Genomic DNA, 23,405 nt, shown 5'->3' with positions numbered 1-23,405 from the left:
ATGAAAAGGGATGAAAGAGGTAGCTTGAAGCTGTGATGCTGCTGGGTTCAATTCCCAGTAACAAAAGGGAAGAAAGAGAGGGGGGATGAGAATTCAGTAATAGACAGCTTTAGATAAAATAAATACTTTTCTTTGTCTTAATTTTGTTTCTTCTACTTCTATTTTTTTCTTACAAAAATATGTTTACCATGAAGAAACACCATAGTCAGCATGAAACAAGCCTGTACACAAAAAAGAAAAATACCAGGTGTTTAAACATATTTTAACCTCATAATAACGAATGAATTTGTGTTTATTAGGATAATATGTATAATGGTAAGATATTAAGTTTTGGATATTTCATTAGTTTTATTTCAGTGTACTACGTGTATGCAACTACATTCTAATAAACAGGAGCTAGTTGTGTAGATAATAAGCCAATTTTACTTAGTGCTTTAAAGCCAAAGCTAATTTTTCACATGTAAACTCTGGAAACCTTAGAACTTTTTATGTAATATGTTCAGCTCCCTTTAGTGCTGACTTTATAACTTGAAGATACTGACTTTAGAGTAAGAACTTCAGGCTGATTTCTTAAAATTCAAGTGCCACCAAGTGCAATGCAGGTAGGGGAAGAGTCGTGATGGCATGGCATGGCAGGTGTTTTAGCTCTCTCAAGACTTCACCTCCAAGTAGATGGAGATTTGTGGTTACCGTTCACCTCCAGTGTCTTTTACTGTAATACGATTGCACAGTAAATGATTTGTAAAAAGACTTTGCCCAGTCTTTTTAATCTATAAAATGTCATTAGCAAACATTCCTAATTGGGGGTTTATCTCGTCTATCTCCCTGAAAACAATAGAGTTGACTTCAGGATACATGTCCCAATTGATAAGTAAACATGAGTTCACAATTAGAATTTTCCATGGGATCTACCTTAAGTTGCCCCCAGTAACTCACTTGTTATTTGGTACTTTGTGGGGTAGGGAGGATAATTAACTAAGATAAGAGAAGTAGAACAGTTCTACTTACTTAGGTTATAGGCGCATGCTATTGTTTATTGTATCCTTTGTTTTCACGAAGAGGCATAAATCCATTGGAAGACCCTAAGTGAGACCCGGACAGGCTTCTTCCAGAGGTTCCTCTTGGAGCTGTGAGGGAGGAGGCGCTCTGGGGCTCACTCAGCATTCTAAGACAGGGGCTTTCAGTGGGGTTCTCATGGTTATTCTGACCTCACTAGGAAAACGGAGACAATGCCAATTCTTCCTTAGGCCTTCGTCAAGAATTTGGACCACTAGTTTTTGTAGGAGAAACGATTGTGTATAAAATAAAAAAACTCTTATCAATCCAGCTTCAATCTATGCTTCAAATCTATGCTTCTTATCAATCTATGCTTCAAAGTAATGGGACTTTTTTCTCCCCAACCTGTTTATTCCTTTGCCTATTATGAAACTTCATCTTCCAGCTAGTACAGTCATAAGTAATTGATTTCTTTTACATGCTGTGCTTTTTGGAGGTTTTCCTATGGCATACACAGGCACATGTGCATGTCATGGAGTAGGTGGTAATGCGTCAGAATGTAGACAGCCCTGAAATGAGGGCTTGGTTCTTTGTATTAGCAGTCGGGTGGCAGTGGTGGGCATGTTGGGGCTGGGGGGGCAAGTTCTGATCCCATTACTTCTTTGTTCCTTTGTCCCTGCTACTTTCATGCTTCCTTTAGAATGGCTTAATAGTTTTCTCTCTTCCTCTAGAAGTCAAATTTATCTTAGACTTAATATAAACCTTATCTCTTGAGGTAGAGATTTTGCTGTACAGGACTGTCTGGAGACTCTCATATACTCTCCTGGACTAAATGGTTGCGTCGAGTAATAATCTTCTTTACTAAGTCTCATTAGCAAATGCTCAGTCAATAAAGTACTTACTAAGGGACTTACTCAGGCAGAAGTACTTAAGGCAGAGGAGAAGGGGATGCCAGGGCTCTGCTATGACTTAATTCAGGGACACATTTAAGTAATTTAAATGGCCAGGTGGTAAGTCCTTATGGTGAATTGAGCTTATGTTCTCTCCTTTGAGTAATTATTTGATATGGCTCCGTGCTGTTAGATTATGTTGGCTCGTGTACATTTAGAAAAAAAGACACCAATTGGGAATGGTTTTAACTAGTAAATTATTTGGGGGCAATCATTTTTCCCTAATTACTTTTCTACCTGGAAGCTTGTGATTTAGGAGAAAAGTCATAAAGAGACTGAAATAGGAGTCTCTGGGGTAAATGGGGTAAGCATTTGAAATGGTAAAACCTTCAGCTCTGCTTCGTAATAAAAGATTCTCATTTTGTGATGGAGTTGCTTAGTTAATTCAGGATTTCATATAAAGTACAGCATCTCCAAGTGTTAGAGAATTTTGCATTTGGGTTTTTTTTGTTGTTTGTTTGTTTTTTATTTTTCAAAATTATAGAGGACAAGCAGGATACTCCAGTACTGGTTCTGTCACTTGCCAAGAATATGACATGAGCCTCATTCTCATCTATAAAACAGGGAGTATAAATCCAATCTCAGAGAAGGTGCCGAGGGTCTGGTATGGTAACACTTGAAGTACTGCGAGCCCAGGGGAATGACAGTGCAAGTGTCCCCCATACTTCCTCTTTTCAGTTTTCTTTTTAAACACACATAGCATTAGCATCATATTTGAATGGTCATCGTCACTGATCCTCTCAGCGTGTGTGGTTCGAGAAGTGCGTTTGGCCGGCATTTCTGCTCACACGCAGTGAATGTTGTTCTTTAACCCAGTGGCCGCTCTCTGCTGAATCTGCAGCCACTGCCCCTCCGTACTCCTCCACCGCCTTGGAGCATTTGCACAGACGTGTAAAAACAGCTGGTGTGTTGCAGTCACACAGCATGGCCAAGCTTCTCACTTGCTTTTGGAGGGTACTGTATTGTGTCTTGAAGTTTCATGGTTTGCTTTTGGAATGTGGCTGTGTGAGTTTTGCCGAGCAGTTGTCATAAGGAAGGTGCTACTGTTGGGTGATTGGCAGGCAGCGGGTGTGCGAGGTGGGCAGTGCTTGTGAGAGCCCGAGGGGTTCTTAGGGGTTTGCTGGCGCTCTTCTGTCCCACCCTCATCTTCCCCGCACTCACAAGCTTCTTGTCCTCTCGCCCTAGCAAGAGCTTCTGTTGTCAGACTGGGTGGCCTGAGTAACTGGGAACATGTGTGACTCTTTGTCAGCCAAGAGGTAAAAAGTCTACGTTTACAGTCAGTGCTGGGTCATTTCCAAATAGTTCCTGGCACATAGTGGGTGAGCAGTAAGTGAGCTGATTGAAGGCATTTGTGCATGAATGGATGAAGTAAATTGTAGCTTTTGTTTATATTTTTCACATAGTCAAGTTTCTTTCTTCTACATTTAGGGGGTTTCCTATGAAGATTAGCTTCTCCCTGAAGAATCTGCCTGTAGGTTCTTCCTTCTAAAAGTTGGCTAGTCCTCAGCCTCCCATAGAAACTTGATCATTTAATAAGTAGAATCATAACTGCATTTCTAGCCTTATTTATTTTGTCTTCTGCTCCACATCAGCATTTGCTAATTGATTGAAACTTTCATTTCTTTAGAGATGACCTTACACAATTCCTTTTTTTAACCTACATTTTATCCTATTTGTATTTTTCTCTTACTATTTTTTAAATGTGAAGTTTTCATCATTTTCCATCTGTGACTTGAGGATGTTTGCAGTCTCCCATGTCACTTGAGGGCTGAAGATTAAAATGAAAAATTTACAGCATTTTGTTCTTGATAAGTTTTGTATTTACATATTTTTGTTCTTTTTCAGTTGGTTTAATTTGTGTTTACCCATCTCTTCCTTTTTATAAACTACCTAATGTGCTTGGAATGCTCTAAGACTTCTCATTTAGCAAATACACACCCTTTAACTCTACCTAGGCTCCATCCTCAGATGCTGGTGTGGACTCCGAAATATGAATCAAAAACTTCAGTGGTCATTCCAGAGAGCTTGTGTGTCGTTCTCTCATTCATGATGTGCATCATTCATGAACAACTCAAATGAGTCTGTTGTCTAGAATCAGTGCTCAGTTAATAATATTATTGACTTGAGTTTTATTGCTATAATCAGCCTTTGCCTACGGAATCCAGGCCCTCTTTTGTATCACTGGTGAGGGCCAGGCAGGGTTCCGGGCAAGAGAATCCTCTAACGTTGCACTTTGCCATCTACAGTAGATTGCTATCATGATTCTTTTGCTTTCCAGTTTCTTTATTTCTTAATTTTCTTCACTTCTGAGTGAAAGCTGAAAACTTGAGAAGATCCTAAATTTATGAAATAAAAAAATTATCTGGAGTTAGCAAAAGTTCGCTGTCAACAACAAATTCCAAGACCTCTAGATACCCCCAAACATCTTAACTTTTCCCAGGTTGCAGGCCATGGGTTATGGAGTAGAGTCTACATGAGAGTCAGGGGGCCAGTGTCTACTTAAACTCTACCAGTCTATCAGTGACTACTTAGTCTCTTGTATCACCAGTGTTTTCAGATATAAAACGTTATACAATGGCTGACAGGATTCAGTGATATAGTATCTTAGAGGCACTTAGTACAATAAGACCTCAAAACTTTTTATTATTATAATTATTAAGTGGACTAAAAACTGAAGAGTTGCATTTCATTGCTTAAATATTTAATGGTACAGTTGGAAGAATTAAGTGTCACTAAAAAACCAAGAGCATTTTAGTATTTAATCTGAATGTTGAATATAATTTATTTTGCACATTCTCTGTTTAAAAAGAACCTAGTACAGAAAGAGAAGAGACATATGTTTTCTCTAATATGCCCAAGCTAGGGAGTAGTGGTAATACCAGAGGGACTCCAGATGATGGAGGGGAAATCTCAGCAAAGCTTGAATGGAAGGATAGGAGAGGAAGAAAGCTGAGGTTGTTCAATGGAAGAGCTACATATGAATATGTGTAAAAGTATAAATATAAAATGGATAACCTAGACATTCTTTATTGGGGGGGGGGAGGGAAATAGGGGGGGAAGGGCATGAACCACAATGTAAATGTACACCATTTTCAATATGTTCCACTTATAAATAAAAAAAGAAATATAAAAAAGAAAAACAAAAAAACAACAACAATAAAATAAAATCCTCATAGGCTTTAATACTAAAAAAAATAATAAAAATAAAAAGAACCTAGTATGTTTAATTTGGTGATTTTTAGACTTGTGCATTTTTCTGGAAGTAAAACTGAAAATGTAATGTCTTTTATTATTTTATTAATACAAAATGGAAACTAAAAAGTAAAGTGAGAAGGAGGAAAATATGTTATGGTAGAGTTAAAAAGCAAAATGTATTCTATACTTAATTTTTTTTTTTCTTTTTAGATCTTTTAGAGAAATCTCGAGTTGTTAAGCAGCCAAGAGGTGAAAGAAACTTCCATGTGTTCTATCAACTGCTCTCTGGTGCCTCCGAAGAGCTACTCCGTAAGTCCTTGTTTCTGTGTTTTACTTATTTTTACCACAGCATTTCCCAAAGCATCCTCCTTAAAACTCATTTTGTTTGCTTTTCTTCTTAAAGTCCTTCAAAGATTGGTCCACGTGGAGAAAATGATGTGCTTGCTTCTATCCCCCACCCCAGCCCCACAAACACAACATTTGTATCCTATCCCCTGCCTCTCGGAGACTGAGCCTTGCATCTCTGATGGCTTTAAAAAGCCTGATATTGAGGGAAGGGGCTAATCACAAATTTTAAAAATAAAATGGAAGAATACAGTATTTCACATGAAGAGAGAGAATTAGCAGGCAGCAGTAAATGAGTACAATTATATAAAAACAAATTGCTCAGAGAGGATTTAAAAATAGCAAGAAAGATATTTGTAGCTGAGAGAAAAGATAATAATCTGACCCTTGGATAATTTAGAGAATAAATGTAAGTCCAGAGATAGTATACTAGAGCCAATTAGCTAAGTGATGAAAAATATTGAACAAATAGTTCAAACAAGAAAAGCTATGAAAAGCCAGCCTTACTTGGGGAGAAGAATCATCCCCATTAATGATGAACTAAAGCACATGAAAATACCACTGAATTACCCACTATTAGTATATTAACAAAAGTTGGTAAAAAGGATAAAACTGCCAGCATTGTCACTGATCTACTTAGACTCGTGATCCATTGATCTATGTAGAGTTTGTGGGTGGCACTTCAAAGTGAAGACTATTTCCTAGGGAACTAATTGGCAATCTCAAATAAGAGTCACAAAATCATCAGTACCTACCACCCAGTCACACCACTTTTTGGAATATATTCCACCTGAATAATTCAGATGGATCCCAAAAGCAATTTGTATAAAGAATGTTTATCACTGCCCTATTATCTAGAGAGAGCCCAACTATGCAGTGGAGGGGAAATCCCTAGATAGACATCATATGTTATAATGGGATAGTGCATTGAAGACATTATATATTATAAAAATATGGAAAGGTACTTCTCCAGTAACAATAAATGTAAAACAAGCATTACATGATTAACAAGATATACATTATTGAAAAAGAAAAAAGTTGAATAGTGTCCAAGGTGACTTTAGGGAAATGCTGTCATTAATATTTGGGTTATCAATTTCTGCGCTATTAATTCAGTGAATAATATGAAAGCCCTCTTATCTGAAGGGCTAAAATGATATGTTGAAGATGATTAAATTTACTCAAGCCACTTATCAATTTATGTGTATGACTCAATAGATAAACTTAAACTCGAGCGGGATTTCAGCAGATATAACTACCTGAGTCTGGACTCGGCCAAAGTTAATGGAGTAGACGATGCTGCCAACTTCAGAACTGTTAGGGTAAGAGGAAATGCTTTTATTTCACTTTAAAAGGGCAAACACTCTATCGCTCAATCAGAACTGGTAACAATTCATGAGTATAACTCAGGTTCCCTAAGGTTTCAGAGTGGCACAAGAATGTGTTATATTTGTATTAGCTTGGTTTTTCACTAGCTCAGAAATCATGCCAGGTGGTGCAAGCCATGCTTTACTAGCGCCTGCAATTTTACCATTTATCAAAAGCAGCTTACATATACTATCCTGGGATTTGACTCTTCTAATGTTATAAATTCCAAATGTTTTTCTAGGCAGAGTTTTATAGCCAAAGTTAATTTCCAAGCGTGAAAACTGCCCTTGGATCCTGTTAAATCAGAACTGTTTTTGAAACAGAAAATCTTGTTTTTGTATAGTTGCAGAAAGCTGATGTATAAACCAGAATGATTAGCATTCCACATTCATTAGACAAGAAATGATTTTTCATACTACTCTGTTTTATGTCTTTATGTGGCACATACGTTCAAAATTACTCCTATTATGATTTGATGTGGTAACTGGGATTTACTTCCAAAGGAGACAGCTGGGGCTGCGGGGGAGGGGAGTAGGTCACATTATACAAAAAGGAGGTCAGCTTCAGTTCATCCTTACAGGTGAGTGAGTAGGCCCCGAGGATTCTTTCCCTGCTCTTTCTACTTTTGTATATGTTCGAAATTTCCCATAACAAACAAACAAAAAAACCTGTACATTACTTCTATTGCTATGTAGCCTGGTCACAAAAATAATAAGGATGATGGGAATGACAGCAGCTGTTCTCAAAAGGAAGCGCTTCTTGGAGCGTACCATTTAAAGAACATTACCAACACCCTCATATGGAAGCAATAGTCTTTTACTCCAGGACATGATTTTGCCTAAGATTTGGGACCAAGGCCAGTTCTGTAACCACCTTGCCCCGCACGTTGTTGGCACTCCCTCTAAACTGAATGAATGATGCCTTTGTATGTGCCGTGTCTAGGACGACACCATGCAGGATATGCCTGGGGTCCTTGAATCTCAGAGTGTAACCAATGAGCAAGATAATAGCCTTGTCTTGAGATTTTTTTTCACCAGAAGTAAATCTGTAATATGACCCATTAAAAAAAAATAAAGAACTACCGAAAGAAAGCAGGTGCTTTTGTTTTTCTCTCTCCAGAATGCCATGCAGATTGTGGGCTTCATGGATCACGAAGCTGAGTCTGTTTTGGAGGTGGTGGCAGCGGTATTGAAACTGGGGAACATCGAGTTCAAGCCTGAATCTCGAGTGAATGGTTTAGATGAAAGCAAAATCAAAGATAAAAATGGTAAGGCAGCGGAGAATCAGCATAGTTAAGGAAACTTGCATTGAACTTCTGCCCTGATTTTCAGTCTAGAAAGCAGTTTTGTTTTCCATTGGTTTTTTAAAAAAAGGAGAGAAACTACATAGAAATATCATCGCAACTAAGTTTAAGTCTTTGAAGTTATGCTTGTTATTCAGTTTGAGTGAAATTTAGAAAGAACAGACTAACCTTTGGTAATGATTATCCACAGCACACATACAGTCACTTCTTGTGTCCATCTTCTCTTGCCCCTCCCCCAGAGTTAAAAGAAATTTGCGAGTTGACCGGCATTGATCAGTCCGTTCTAGAAAGAGCGTTCAGTTTCCGAACTGTGGAAGCCAAGCAGGAGAAAGTTTCAACCACACTGAATGTGGCTCAGGTGGGTAAAATATCATGTACAGAAGAATTTTGAAGTTGGTGATATTTTTATTTTTTTATTTTTTAAATTTTTTTGTTAGTACTGGGGTACTAACCCGGGGCGTTTCTTACCTCTGGACTATACTTCCAGACTTATTTTATATTTTATTTGGAAATAGGGTCTCACTAAGTTGTTGAGAACCTCACTAAGTAGCTGAGGTTGGCTTCAAACCTGTGCGATCCTCCTGTCTCAGCCTCCCAAGCACAGGGATTATAAGCGTGCACCACCACACCCAGCTGAACTTGGTGATATTTTTATGTGACATTTTATTTTTTGCAACCTAGATCTCAGCTGTCATTCTGTGTGATGGTCATCATTCTAGCTAGTGTTGGAGTAGTGATGAATTAAATAGATAAGGATTCCTGCCCTCTTGGAGTTTAAAATCCTGGCGGGAGGAGTTGGATAATAACCATTCAACTTAATAAATTAATGATATGGCAATGTAGCAGGTGGGAAGTGCAGTGGACAAGGGAAAGGGAAGAGATCCATAGGGGCAGGGAAGCAGGGAGAGCGTGAGGATGGAAATGACTGGGGCATCTTGAGCTTAAAAGTGGCATGACTTGTTCTGTGTTTCAGAGGGTTATTCAGGTTGGATGTAGAGAACTGAGTCTAGAGGAGAAGGGGAGGGACTCTAACCCAGACTTGATGGTGTCACAGTACAGTCAGTGAGTTGTGGTCCTGTTCTGGATCTGTTTTGAAGGTAGAGATAGTAGTGTTTGCTGATGACTTGATGCTTGATGCACATGATTGATATATGTGAGAGGAGAGTCAAGGATGACTCAGAAATTTGGGTCGAAGTTACCAGAAAAATGCAGTTGCTGTTTACTGATTTGGGGAAGACTGGGAGAAGCCAGTTGTGTGGTCATATGACCAAACTGAACTCCCTGCCTTTCTTACTGGATTCCTTCTTTTCTCTACACTGAAACTAATTGTCTTTCTCAAGTAAAAACCTGAGCTGATGCCTTCTTTTCTTTTGGTTCAAGTTAAATGGATGGTTTTTTAGGTGGATGGATGGATTGTTGGAAGATAGATAGATGAATGGAGGTATATATACATGCATACCCAGGCAACACCTGTATCCCCATGTGATATAAATCCTTTGTTTTGTGGCTTAGATTTTTTCCCACCAGTTGATGGTGATACGGACTCAAATTAAGTGATGAATTTAGGGCTCTCCCCACGCATGCTACTTTGTTTTTTCTCTCTGGGATCCTCTCTGTCACTAGCTTAGATCCTCTATAAGACAATAGGGTGGAATTTGCCCTTCTCTCTGTTGTTCCAGAGTTAGACTGTCCAGATAACACAAGAACATCTATTGTCCTTTCCTTTCTTCCAACATCTTATTTTAAGTGAATTACTTTGATTGTGATAAATGCTATAACTTTATGTCTTAGGAGATTTGGTTTGTAGAATTTTTCCCTGGCTGTAAGTCATCTGTTCTCTTAAATTACGGTTTCTGCGGGCGTGTCTGTCCAAGACAGCCTTACTCTTCAAAGTTAGATGTTGAGCATCCGATTTCATCGAGAAGATGTTGAGAGTCTACAGAACACAGGCCTCTCCATGTGGGCCCATAGTAGGGAAATAATGGATTAGGAAGGCTTCAAGGAGAGGTTAAAGGATAGAGATATATGAAGAATAGACAAAAAGCATTCCAAAAAGAAAGCATTAAGAAAAGCTAGATTTGGCACACATATCAGGAACAGGATCCTTTGAGTGTGGCTTCAGCTTTAGATTTAGGAAGAGGATTCAGAGCAGCGGGCCTGCGAAGGTGGGGTCAGAGGGTGGGCCGTCTCTAGCACTGGTTGTCAGAACCAGGGTTAGGGGTTGTTAAACACTGCTTGTTTGTGGTTGTACTCGCAGAGTTTGAGTCTGCGGGTCTGGGAGAGGCACTAAGAATTTGTATTTCTAGTAAGTGCAAAAGTGCCTCCTTTGCTGCTGTTGTTTTAGGACCATGTTTTGAGAGCCTCTGAGTTTGGATATTTTTAATGATCAGAATAGAAGCTCTTATGTATATAATGATGCCAGAAAAAGCCTGTGTTGTTTAAGACCCTTTAGGGATGTATTTAGGGGCTGTTTTTATTGTGTGTTTTGCTTTCTATTTATCTTCTACAGAAACCAGACCCAGGTGCCCTTTACTTGATAAGCTTGAGTTACCTTGTTATCACTGGGTAAAACTTTTTCCTCATTTTTAAACCTTTAGCATGAAAGAATTTGGTTCGAGATGCTCAGTTTTTCAGCACCTTTGTCAAGTGTTGTTTTTAATGTAGTAGGCAGAGTATCTGGTTCTACTGATCTTATTGGTCGATTTTGATTCCGGCAAGAGAAGTGATTTGTTTCATTAGCTTTTCCTCATAGCTTTAATTCTTGGGGCCCAGTATCATCTTTATTGTCCCATGCCTCATTTCCCCCAAAAGATTTAGATCTTTCCCCAGATAGGATGACTAATATTAAAATAATAGAAACTCAAGACAGAGTTTATCATTTACTTTCAACTGCCTAACTCTCTCCAGGGCCTCCAAGGCCCCTGTAATCTGACCCTCATATTGCTCTCTAGCCATACTTACTTCTACCTGGTGCCTTTGCTTCTGCTCGTCTGACACCTCCAGGTCATTGCTCATTCCTTTGCCTTTGCCTGTATAAACAGCCTGCCTCCCTGAACCCCATCTAAGGCTTCCTTAATCAAATAGGCCTCTAGAACCTCCTTCTCTGAACTACTTTTTCTCTGCAGTTTGGCACTTCCCTACCCTTGTTTTACCTGAGTCAGTTGGATGTACCTGGCTCCACCTTCTGGAGGGTGGGTACCACATCTGTGTCTTTCTGCATCTCTACCTTGCTCAGCACATCCCATGCTGGGCCACGCCTGATTCCTGCCATCTTGGAATCAGATTTCACCTGGGATTTTCCTCTGTAAGCTTTGTACTGACACAGAAATGCATGGCCTTGCACAGCGTGCTTAGAATCTGAAGTGGTATATCAGCACACTTGGTGGCTTCCCTCATTTCTGCACACCTTATTAGCAGTTGTTAAATGGAAATAAGCATTCCCTCTCTTACTGCTTTATAGGATATTATATATTAAGCTGCATGAATCAGGCTCAAGAAGTCAGCAATAGGCAGCCTCTAGGGTCAGATAGAGTTCAATAGCATGTTTTATTTGACTAAAGGATAGTTTCTGCTTTTTTTTTTTTTTTTGCATTTTCAGTTTTGAATTTGAGCACATTTAACCTAGAACGCATCCTCTGGCTTCTGTAGGTCCCAGGTCCTATTCATTTCTCTCACACAGCCCCTGGGGGCACTTGATTTGAGACCTATGAACAAATATTTGTTTGAAAGAAGCAAAGAAGACTAATATTGGCAGTGCATACAACATAAAACCCATAAAGCTGTTTTGGCAGAATTAGCTGTCACCGTTAGTTAAGTTGCAGATTGAAGTGGTGCTTTGTTGGAAACAGATAGCATACAGCTTGAAAAGCTGGGTGACATGGAGATGAAAAAGGGCTACAAATATGGAGTATTTTGATATTGTATGGTATTTTGAGATAAAAGTTTGGAAGAAGAAAAGGAAAAGGTTTAAGAAATTATAGGCTCATGAGGTGTAGTAGAAGAAATGGATATGTCCAAAGTCTTAATATAAATCCACCTGTAGACTCTGTGCCGAGCACTGTTGTAAGCACATGAATCACCAATTTTAAGAAAGTAAAAAGAAAAAAGGGTATTGGGAAAGAATGCATATCAAAATTATATCTTACTATCTTTCTATCTTTTTCTGGTTTAGCATTTTACATGCATTTTCTACTATGGAATCATCTCTCCCTCTTTTTGTCTGCAGGTTTTTAGGTGTACTCTCTGCTTTTATCTGAGAGGTGGGGAGGGAGGTTTGAGATTCCATAGAAGTGTTCAGTGAATGGAAAGTTACTCTTTCAGCTGTATATTACCAAAGAAGTGAGTGTATTAAGCTGTTAGCCTCATTTAGAAAGAAGTGTGGAACAACTATTCTCCATAACCTAATAGGCTAATGCTTCCCATAAAATGTGTTGGTTTAATAATAACACCCAGGTCTACTTATAGGCAGCGGAATATACACATGCCAACAATGTGTTGAAAATAGCAGCAAGACCTCTAGCTTTCCTCTCCCAAGGCCTCTTTCTAATCAGCCTGCTGACATCATCCCCAGCTGCCCTGGGGAGGTGGTGTTGCCATGAGCACCTACTGTGTATCCAGTTCACTCCAGTGCAGCCAGGTTCTCCAGGCCCAACCGAAACCTCTCTGGTCTTCGCATGTGAAGTCTAAGATATATATGTTGGGCTGGGGATGTAGCTCAGTGGTAGAGCAGTTGCCTGGCATGCATGAGGGCTTGGATTCAATCCTGTGCATATCACACACACACACACACACACACACACACACACACACACACACACACGACATGTATGTCTTCTGTCTCTTCTTTGTCACATAGCTCTGAGCAGCGTTAAAAGTACCTTAATAAGCACATTAAAAGGATCTTATCTTCACTATACAACTTATAAAAACTCACTATGGAAGATTTTTAGAAAGCAGTCAAAAGGCCAAATAAAGGGAAATTTATAGATACTGTCATTGTGAGCCATTTTAAAGTATTTCCCTTGAGTTTTCTTTGTATAGGAATAAAAATTAGTTGTAGTTAAGTTTATAACTTACTTTTACTTTCATATAACCTAAAGATTTCTATTCCGCTACTTAATTCCTTAACTATTATTCTGTGATGACTGTGTAACATTATAGTGTTCATTTGTTATTTTCCTATTATTGGACATCTAAATTGCCTCCAGTATGTCTCTGTTCAATAATATTCAGATGAGTATCATTGTGGCAAAAGCTTTTCAATGTTTATAATTTGTTTCCTGGGATACAAGAAAAGTAAAATAACTTTCTTTAAATAAATTGCATAATTCTCTTAACAGCTTGACTGCCCATCTAGAGTATAATAAAAACTGGTTCTAAAATTTTTTTTTAAATAAAAGGGCTGTAAATATTTTTCAGAGTATTTTTATTATTTTATGGAATTTAACATTGTTGTAATTGTGTGTTAAGTCCCTTTTTTATTTTTTTATTTTTTTGATAGGCTTATTATGCCCGTGATGCTCTGGCTAAAAACCTCTACAGCAGGTTATTTTCATGGTTGGTAAATCGAATCAACGAAAGCATTAAGGTACGGAGTCTAGAAGCAAGGAAATCAATTGTAACGAATGCTATTCACAATATAAACATGAAGTTGGACAAAGTATAGTTTTAAAACCAACATAATTGATTACCACTTAAAATGGTCACTCCTGATTTAAGATTGAGATTTCCCAGGGACTTTGTTGACTTTGTCTTGTCATGTGTGTTTCATCTCACTGGTGCGCAGTCCAGTGGTCTTTGCAGAGTTGCTCTAAGTCTGGTTCTGGCTCATTTGCTGACTAGTCGTACACACTTGGCTGAAAAGTTTGCTTTGCCATTCAAGGCAGTAATATATTCTTATTAAAATGGCAGTATTGGACTAGGTGATTTTGAAACGCCATACATCTTGTAATATTCAGTGATTTTTTTCCCCTTTCTTTCTCTTTTTTACTTCCTACTTTTTTTCCTTTCTTACATTTTTCTTTAAGTACCACTGATATCTTTTTAAAGTCACCTATTAATAAAATTTCTGAAAGATTCCATACCAATATCTTATCTCAGAAGTTTTTTTTTTAAAAAAAAAACATCTAATTGCAGTTATTCTCCTAAGAAAAAACAGTTAATTGGCAATATATGTCTACACTCCTTAGATGATTTTTGTGTTATATTATGCCTAAATTAACTTATTGTTTTGAAATTCTTTTAAAGGCACAAACAAAAGTGAGAAAGAAGGTCATGGGTGTTTTGGACATTTATGGCTTTGAAATTTTTGAGGTAAGAGTTTAAAAAAAAATTAGCACATTTATTAAAGTGGTACACATGGAAAATAAATCTATTTTTCAGACAATATTTATGATAAAGAATTGTAACTTTAAATTTATAAATGACCTTTGTGCAGAAGTAAAAATGTTTAGCTCATTGGAAACCATTGCTGCTTTTAAAAATGTTTTTATATTAGTATTTGACTTTAGAAAAGTACAAGTTTAAAATTCTTTAAGACTTCATATAAAGACATGATGGCTTTGGCCATTCAGTCATTCATGGGTTGTTTGGAATGTGAAGCAGGTTAGTGTCATGGAAAAGGCCAGGAATGGAGCCAGACGTAGTTACTTCTTCTCTTGAGACACAGGAGAGGAGGGTCTAGATTAGATGATTCCATGAGTCTCATCAGGTCTCATCCGGCTATGGTCTTCCAATAATGAATTCTACAGAGGTTGAAATAACTTCTGAAGTATAGCATGAAATTTTGTTGTTGTTGTTGCTACAAATTAAAATGTTTAAACATTATATACTTATATTAGAATTTTCTGCTTAACATTAACATGCTAGCCAGGTGTGGTGGTGCACGCTTGTAATCCCCGCACTTGGGAGGCAGAGACTAGAGGATCGCACAGGTTCGAAGCCAGCCATGCTGGCTTAAGAGACCCTGTTTCCAAATAAAAGTATAAAAATGGGTCTGGGAGTGTAGCCCGGAAGTTGAAGGGTTTCCAGGAACCCCAGTACCACCAAAAAAAAAAAAACCCAAAAAACAAAAGCATTAACATGCCAACTTTAACATTCAGAAGCAGTTTTGAGGACACATTAAAACACTCACTTTTAGGAGTAGTATTTTACTTTGGTTAAGGGAAATAATGAGAAGATCAGGCTCTTCCTGTCTTTATTTCCTCCCACAAGTAATGATTTGTGAATTCATTTAAGCTGGCACTACCCAAAATGACCACTGAAAGAATTTACATGATTCAGAAAATTGGAGTCATAAGATCACAGGAAAAAATATCAGATCATTCCCTTCAACTAAACCAGGCCTTTCTAGCAAGTTATTTTTTCCTGTAACATTCATGTTTATAATAGTACATTCTCCTTCAATCATGTTCCAGGCTTAACAGCTACTAATAAGTATTTAGTAAGGGCTGACTGTGTACAAGCATTGTGGTAAAGGTTAAATGTGTATTGTCTGAATTTTCAGAACACTTTCATGAAAGTAGTTGTTACTGTTATTCCCACTTACAGATGAGAAAGTCAGGCCCTGGTGATCAAGGGACTCTCCCTAAAGTTATAAGACTACTAAATGACAGACCTAGGGCCTCCTAATATTTTCATTTATTATTTTCTTTCCTACTAGGGTTAAGACCAGGGCCATTTCTTCATCGTTATTCCCAGACTCACAGGTTTCTCAATATCTGGAAATAATAAGGAAAAAGATTGAATGTTGTAATTAGTCTTTGACTCAATCTATTTCTGTACTCTATCATCAATCCCAGCTCCTGGCCAGTGTTGGGACCCTTCCCAGAGGGAAATGTGTGTGCTGGCAGCTGCCCCCATAGAGTTCCCAGAACACAGCTTGTCAACGCAATGTCTGCTTGTATTGGTGCCCCTGTAGCAGAATCTGTAAAGGAAAGCTGCCAGTCCCTTGGTAAAAGGGAAATAGTTGAGGTTTGTGAGTTAGGAGTATTGCTTGTATATTCTCAGAAAGTACTGCCAAAATTCATTTCTTTCTAGCAAGACGCCACGTGACTGTCATTAAATGGTCAGAATGCCAAAGTCATTCTATGAAGTTGGCAAGGAGAAAGAATTCTTACCAGATACAAAGCTGATGTAAATTTAAGTGATTGCATAAGCAGGGTAGATGGTAAGCAGAGATTTTACTAGAAAGTTAGAAGAAAAAAAGGGCACTAAATATTATTTCTAAAATCAGTGATACTCATTTCATTTTAAGTTTGCCAAAATTTAAAAGATCAAAATGATGTATTGATATCGAGCCAATAGGTACATGCTTAATGTCATGTCACAATACATGGGAACTTTTAAAACTGGAGTAGGGTTATGTTGGGACATCCACTTAGCTTCATCTTCCAGTATGTCCTAAGATCACATTAACTCTGGGAAAAGAGATTGAAATAGCACCCAAAGGAACCTGAGTTATGTCATGAACAATTTGAATCTTTTCTCTAGTATTTACCAAGTGCCTGTATAGGCCAGATGCCAGTGGTAAACAAGGCAGAAATGTTTCTTGTCTGCTTGGAGCTTACTTGACTTTAAGACTAAAGGCTTGTCCATGCCTAAGGATAGATCCTATTGGGTGGGAAGGTCTAATCAAGAAACTAGATTTAAGAAAAAATGTGTTTACTATGGACTGAATCGTGTTTGCTCAGAACCTAATTGTATGTTCCTGAGTAAAATATCCTTTACTTAGCACTGACCTGTCAACAATCCAGGAATACTTTTCACTTACAGTTCATTTGATTTTTTCTTTAAGCCTGTCTTGATGAACTCCCTTCCCTTCTGCAAATGTTGGCATATCATCACTGTGTTCAGTTTTATCACAACTAGAGAATTCAGTGAGTGAAAACGCACGATTATGTTTCTAAATGCTCTTCTGCCATTCTTCAGAGGAATTCCTGCTTCAGTAGTTCTCAAACACAGGTGCACACTGGAATTATTTAAGGAACTTTTGAATATTCAGTGTGTGGGCTATACCTACAGCCATGATGCCAGGATCTCTGGGGTCAGGCCTCGGCATCAGTATTTTTAAGGCTCCTGAGTGATTCCATTGTGCAATCAAGGTTGAGACCAGCTATTCTAGCGGACAGTAATTGCCAGAGAAAACTAAATTCCAAGCTCATATGCTGTTCATGCTGTCTGACTTCTGTATGAAATACACTTGTAAAACATCAGGCCTCACCCTACTGTTCATCTATATTGAAGTCTAATATCTGCATATATAATATACGTAAAACCCAAACAGGCTACATCTTTATTCTTTTTAAGAAAACTCTAAGACAGGAAAAATTCAATTATTTCTATAGCAAATCTTGTGATAATCATAAAATAAATCACTGAAACTTAATTTTCTTTCTCTATACAGCAAATATTCTGTTCCTCTCTCCCCACTTCCTTCAGAGAATTAAGATTTATATTTTTGCTATAACTAATTGTTTTCTTCGTTTTCCTGTCTAAGCCTTCTCAGATTAATCTTTTTAAGCATCTTGATTTTTAATAATCTGTTGCTTTTTATTGTATAAATAAATTTATTTGCAAAGAATTCAGAATAGTATTTTCACTGGGTGCTTTTAGATAATTCTTTCTGCTTTTTGATACAGAATTACAAAGAATATTTTTTCTTTCTTTTAACAAATTATTCACAGACATAACCCAATTCTCAGCTTACATTTCCTTGGATTCTCAGCAATATAAGAACATAGGGAAACATCAGGGAGTTTATAATATTGAACACTAGGAACCCCATCTCATTAAGGACTTAAAAGTACCATAAACTAGAGTACCAGTGTTGCAGTATGGAAGAAATATTCAGATTTCATATCAATGCAAAAATGAACATTTCTATATTTTCTACCCACATGATAATAAACTGATGAGAGTATAAATAAGATTCTGCCTTTGTCCTTTAGCAAAAATTGACTGTAGGATTTAAGAGTTCTACCTTTTAGATTCCCATGAATATCACTTTAAAATTTGGGCAGTAAAAGTTCAGAACATTGTTTTAATGTGCTTAATTCTGCCTCCATGACCCCACTGACAGTTCCCTTGAAAACACTTTTCAGCTGAGCTGGTGGAAACCTTTCATTCCCTTTGGTCCCTCTCTAAACGGAAGAGGGAGACTGATGCATTAAACCGTGGGGTGATGACACATGGATTTGACTGCAAAACATTCCAGTACCAGCCAAGTGAATAAGGGCTGCCTTGCTGGCTCCGTGTGGCCTGATGTCAGCGTGGAAAACAGATCATTGGGACACTGAGACCGAAGATAAGGGAGTTGAATTAAAATCCATAGAAGAAGAAAGTCTAGCTGTAAATGCAGATAGAACATAAATCCAACCTTCCAGAGAAAGAATATTATAATCCAAATATTCCACACAGTTAAGTCTGGACATTGGAGTTTTGCTTTGTGGTACTGGGGATTGAGACTGGAGGCATTCTACCTCTGAGCTATACCCTCAGCCCTATTTCATTTTTTATTTTGAAACAGGGTCTTGCTAAGTTTCTGAGCATAGCCTTGGGGCTGCGATCCTGTCTCATCTTCCCAAGTACTAGGATTATAGGCACATGTCAGCGCACCGAGCTAAGTTTGGACATAAATGAAAAACATGGTCTTTGATTTCTGAGAAAAATTTATAGCATCTAAATAAGAATAAATGCTATTCTTAAAAAAAAAAAGTGGTATTACTTTCAAAAGTAAGTTGAACAACCTAAATTGATTCAACTCTTTTTCTAAGTATATAGCTAATGGGTATGAAAATTAGCATGTAGTTTACTGGGAAAATCTAATCATTTGTTTTCTGTAGACCAACAAAGCAGGCAGCAATGACTGATTATTTCACTTCTTATACAGTTGAGCCAATTTTATCCAGGCAAAATGCTAGTTATTTTTAATTATATACTTATCATCTTGCCGTCACAGGCCACGTTGAAAGTGATATATAGTAAGATAGACAAGATGTAATAATTGTTTCAAGTAGAACAATCTAATACTTGGGCAAGAGTCATCTTAGCCGAGTAAGTTTATCTCATAATTATAGGACTCTATTCCATATTGTTTTAATTCTGGCTATCATTGATACTTTTATACGTTCAGTTTTAGCTTGAAGATGAAGGAGACAAAATTTAAAATAGATTTAAAAATGAAAGTGGTGACAATTAGGGAAGGTATGCATGTATAAATTACTCTTACTCTAACTTTTAAAATCAAAACCTATTTAAGAAATCTCTCTAACACTGTTTTTTTTTTTTCTTATTGTAGTATTTACCCAGAAGAAAAATGTTATATATTTAAAGGGGAATTTTCTAAAAGTTTGGGCCGCTGTTCAATTTTATGAGTGACTACAAAGGAGAATATTTAATGTTAAATGTTTTCCTCATATGTTTTCAGAGTATTTTTGAAGTTTGCCTTCTTAAAACATTATTGCCTTGAGGCCTGTTTCTTGACATCATGGTTTTTAAAGAGGGATTGTGGTTAAATGCATTATATTGCTCTGTAAGAAGAGTATTACGATTGGGAGCTGCCAAAAACTTTATGCCAAATAAATATTTGCTAGGACTAACAGCACATTTCATAGCACTATTATAGCCCAATTTCCCTAAAACTCAGTAAAACATTTTGAGTTTTATTATATTCAAAATCCTATAGCTTTATGTATAAGCATACTTTTTCATGTACTAGGCAAGAGACTTCATTGTATGCAAATATATATTATGTTATATTCAAGTGAAAGTGCTGAATTACAAGAAATATAAATATGTAACTACCTTATTTTTGCTTGAGTAATAAGGTCTTTGAGTGTGAACTGCCCACTGGTTCTAGCAAACTTCTTGTTTCATCATTCCAAATACAAAGGGAACACAGCTGCCCCTTGTATTTACCTCTTCCTTTTAATATTGATTGCATAAGTTTATTAAAATATCCATCTGCCTTAATGAGTAGAAGATATCCTTAGTGTGCTCTTTTGCTAAGGAGAACAGACCAGCACTTTTTATACATTTAAAAAAAAAAAATCATCCCTCTTGGAAAGTTCGTGATTGATAGTTGGTAGTATAAACCAGTTATGAACTCTACTGGGAGTATGATTTTCTGTTTCTTTGATGTTGGAAGGATGGACTCAAAGCCTAGAATTTCATAAAGAAGCCCTAGAGTTTGATATTTTGGTATATTATATGCTTCTAAATATAGAAAGAGTTCTATGTCCCGGTCTACAGTTGGTAAGGAGCATGAAGCGGCATAGCACCCAAGCACCTTCTCTACTGCTGTCTGTCGAGAGTAGAGGGTGGTTCCAAGCTTCATTCAAAGGGACTACAGAACAAAAAAATCTTGGCCAGGTGTGGTGGCACACACTTGTAATCCCCGCCTGGGAGGCTGAGACAGGAGGATTGCACAGGTTCAAAGCCAGCCTCAGCTACTTATGAGGCTTTCAGCAACTTGGTGAGACCCTGTTTCCAAATAAAATAGAAAATAGGTCTGGGAGTGTAGCCCGGAGGTGGAAAGTCCCTAGGTTTCATCCCCAGAACTGCAAAAGAAGAAAAAAAAATCTCAGAATGTACTTGTTTGAAGATGCTTCAGAAAGTATTAGTTTTGTCTCATAGTCTGTGTGGTTAAGACAGTAAGAAAAATTTCCTGCTTGGAGCTTGGGTAGAAAACTGTAAAGAGATGAGTCATTCCTGAGCTCCAGCTTCTGCCCACTTCCTGCTCTGGAGACTTTGATTCATGAGACTGACACCAGGGAGAGATGCTGACTGCTCATACAGTTCTTGACAAACCAAAAAAGTATTCAAATATAAAGTTGCTCCAGGGCATTCATATTTATGCGAAGGCTTCAGGACTCAGTTTAACTATTTTATGAAGGCGAAAGAGGAAAGAACCTGTGTTGAAAATGCTATTTTGAATGCCGGGTGTGGTGGCGCACGCTTGTAATTCCAGCACTTGAGAGGCTGAGACAGGAGGATCGCACAGATTCGAAGCCAGCTTCAGCCACCTAGTGAGGCTCTCAGCAACTTAGTGAGACACTGTTTCCAAATAAAATATAAAATAGGTCTGGGCATGTACCCCGGGGGTAGAAAGCCCCTGGGTTTCATCCCAGAACTACAAAAAAACAAAAAACAAAGAAAATGCTATTTTGATTTAACACCTATATAAATGGAGTAATGAGTTAGACGTGTACACAGTGGAATTATCTGAAATGTTACCAGGCTGTTTCTTAATTTTTCACAGATTATTTGCTCTTCAAATTTTGGGGGTGGGTGGATTCTGGGAATGGAATCCAGGGGCATTCAACCTCTAGCTACACCCCCTGCCCTGTTTTGTTTTGTTTTTATTCTTTATTTTGAAACAGGGTCTCACAAAGTTCCAGAGGACTTCACTAAGTAGCTGAGGCTGTCCGTGAACTGTGATCCTCTGGTCTTAGCCTCCCAAACGCTGGGATTACAAGCGTGTGCCACCATGCCTGGTTGCTCTCCGAATTTTTGCATATTATTTTTAATGCCATGTGAAGTTCCATTTCCCCCCAAAATTTAAGCAGTGTCAACAATTTAAACTTAGATCTAAAAAATTTAGCCTTCAGTTTCAGCAGTAATTATTGCCTTGGTTATTCACGATGGTTTGTAGTGTGGAGCTGTGTTTGAAGAAGATGTTTCCATGTGGAAGTACATTAACCTCTGCATTGATGATTGTGGTATCCTAGTTTCGTCTTGGAATTTTTTTTGTTATTTTTAGTAAAATAATAAAGTTGGAGAGTCAAGTTTTTGTTCCTGGGCCATCTCCAGAGTACTCTCTTCTTAACCATCTTACCTGTTTTGGAAGGGGAGGCTCGGCACAGTACCACACAGGGATGGGTCATGGGAGGTGGGAAGGGAAGTACTTCTTCATCTTGCTGGATGTCTCCACTCTTCAGCAGTCTGCCAGTTGCTTCTGCCCTTGACCTTTTTTTTTCTTTTTTGGTGGATATGGGCTTTGGTGACATGCCATGCAAATTTTTTTTTTTTTTCCTGATTATTTAGAAGTCAGAGCATTCTATTCTGAAGCCTTAAGGCTTCAGGCAAGTTGTATTTTTTTTATTATTATTATTTTAGTCAAACTATTTTTATCCTGCATAGCTCTTCCCTAGGAGAGCAAAACTAAGACACCAATGCGTAGGTACAGTGGCCCTGTCTTTTGGATTGTTTGCACACGTCCTGGTATAAAGGTGTTTACCAATCAAAAATAATAGTCTGGATGATAAAAGCTGTCATTTGCAACAATGAATAACTCAGTAAGTGTTTACTTTTAGAAGTCTATTGCTAATTAAGAACTGACTGCATTTTGTGTAATCTGTCCCTCTGCACCAGAATGCAGTAAGTATCAGCTGTTTGCAGTGCTGGTTTGTTGCATGCCCCTCTGTTAAGCTTCTCCGGTCTTGTGAGTTTTGCAGTAAATGGTTGTTGATTAACTGTGTGGGTGCGGCATACAGAAGTCATACAGGACTTTGTAAAGGCTTACAGTAAATTTAACTTCGCTTTAACTTAATCGTTAAATTGTATAGCAGTTGTGAAGCTTTGCCTCTGGTTTCTAATCTGCTCGTGTGTTATTTCATAGTCCTATATTAGAAGTGTGTTTCAAACTGTTCATAGCCACATTACCTGTCTAAAGACACTGGTTGCTTTTGCCTCCCTTCTCATTATTTATCATTGAAAAATAAGAGTAATTATGTCAAAATAGATCCATAGGCACAGACTTGCAAGTAACAACATGATTTGCACCATGCATATTTTCTAAAACAAACCAAATACATGTTTATATTAGCCATTAATTAGCCACAAATGTGGTTTTCATTTATGATGGTAGCATTACGTAAGGCTGTATTTTACCAAGCCAAGAAAGTTCACTCTTCTCATGTATGAAATTACTTTATGCTGGTTAAATTAATAAAAAGACACTTAAGCCAGACTGACTTCAGTCTCTAATCAAAGTTGTTAGCTCTGGAGTTCTGTAAGCTTTGTGTGAAGATGCACATTGGGGAATGACTTTTCCATCTAAGATTGTCTTTATTGAAAGTATTAAAAATAAATGTTTGCTCTTTACTATGAACCTTCAAGGTATTTTGGGGAGGAAAAATAAAACGTTTATTCTTTACTAAATTTTATATTCACAAGACCAGGCAGGAATAGTGCATTCACATGTGTCATAGTTTAGAGTTAAAAATTTTTCTCTGGTCAAGACATCACTA

The 23,405-nt window shown here is 37.7% G+C and overlaps 1 protein-coding gene across 4 annotated transcripts in view; it reads left to right on the top strand.

Annotated features, from left to right (window-relative positions):
- MYO1B (myosin IB) overlaps positions 1-23,405 on the top strand; it is a gene marked incomplete at both ends in the record, with an annotated part of 147,677 nt that overhangs the window by 90,047 nt on the left and 34,225 nt on the right. For all 4 annotated transcript variants that reach the window (XM_080688770.1, XM_080688768.1, XM_080688769.1 and 1 more), the window contains 6 exons: positions 5,352-5,450; positions 6,705-6,808; positions 7,974-8,121; positions 8,397-8,515; positions 13,658-13,744; positions 14,404-14,469. In XM_080688770.1, the coding sequence (XP_080544896.1) occupies positions 5,352-5,450; positions 6,705-6,808; positions 7,974-8,121; positions 8,397-8,515; positions 13,658-13,744; positions 14,404-14,469 (623 nt within the window). The remainder of the gene's footprint in view (positions 1-5,351; positions 5,451-6,704; positions 6,809-7,973; positions 8,122-8,396; positions 8,516-13,657; positions 13,745-14,403; positions 14,470-23,405) is intronic.

This window comes from Muscardinus avellanarius (genome assembly GCF_963383645.1).
Source record: "Muscardinus avellanarius genome assembly, chromosome: 2".
NCBI lineage: Eukaryota > Metazoa > Chordata > Mammalia > Rodentia > Gliridae > Muscardinus > Muscardinus avellanarius.
The sequence above is the reverse complement of the archived record's forward strand: the minus strand, read 5'-3'. Positions and strand labels throughout refer to the sequence as shown.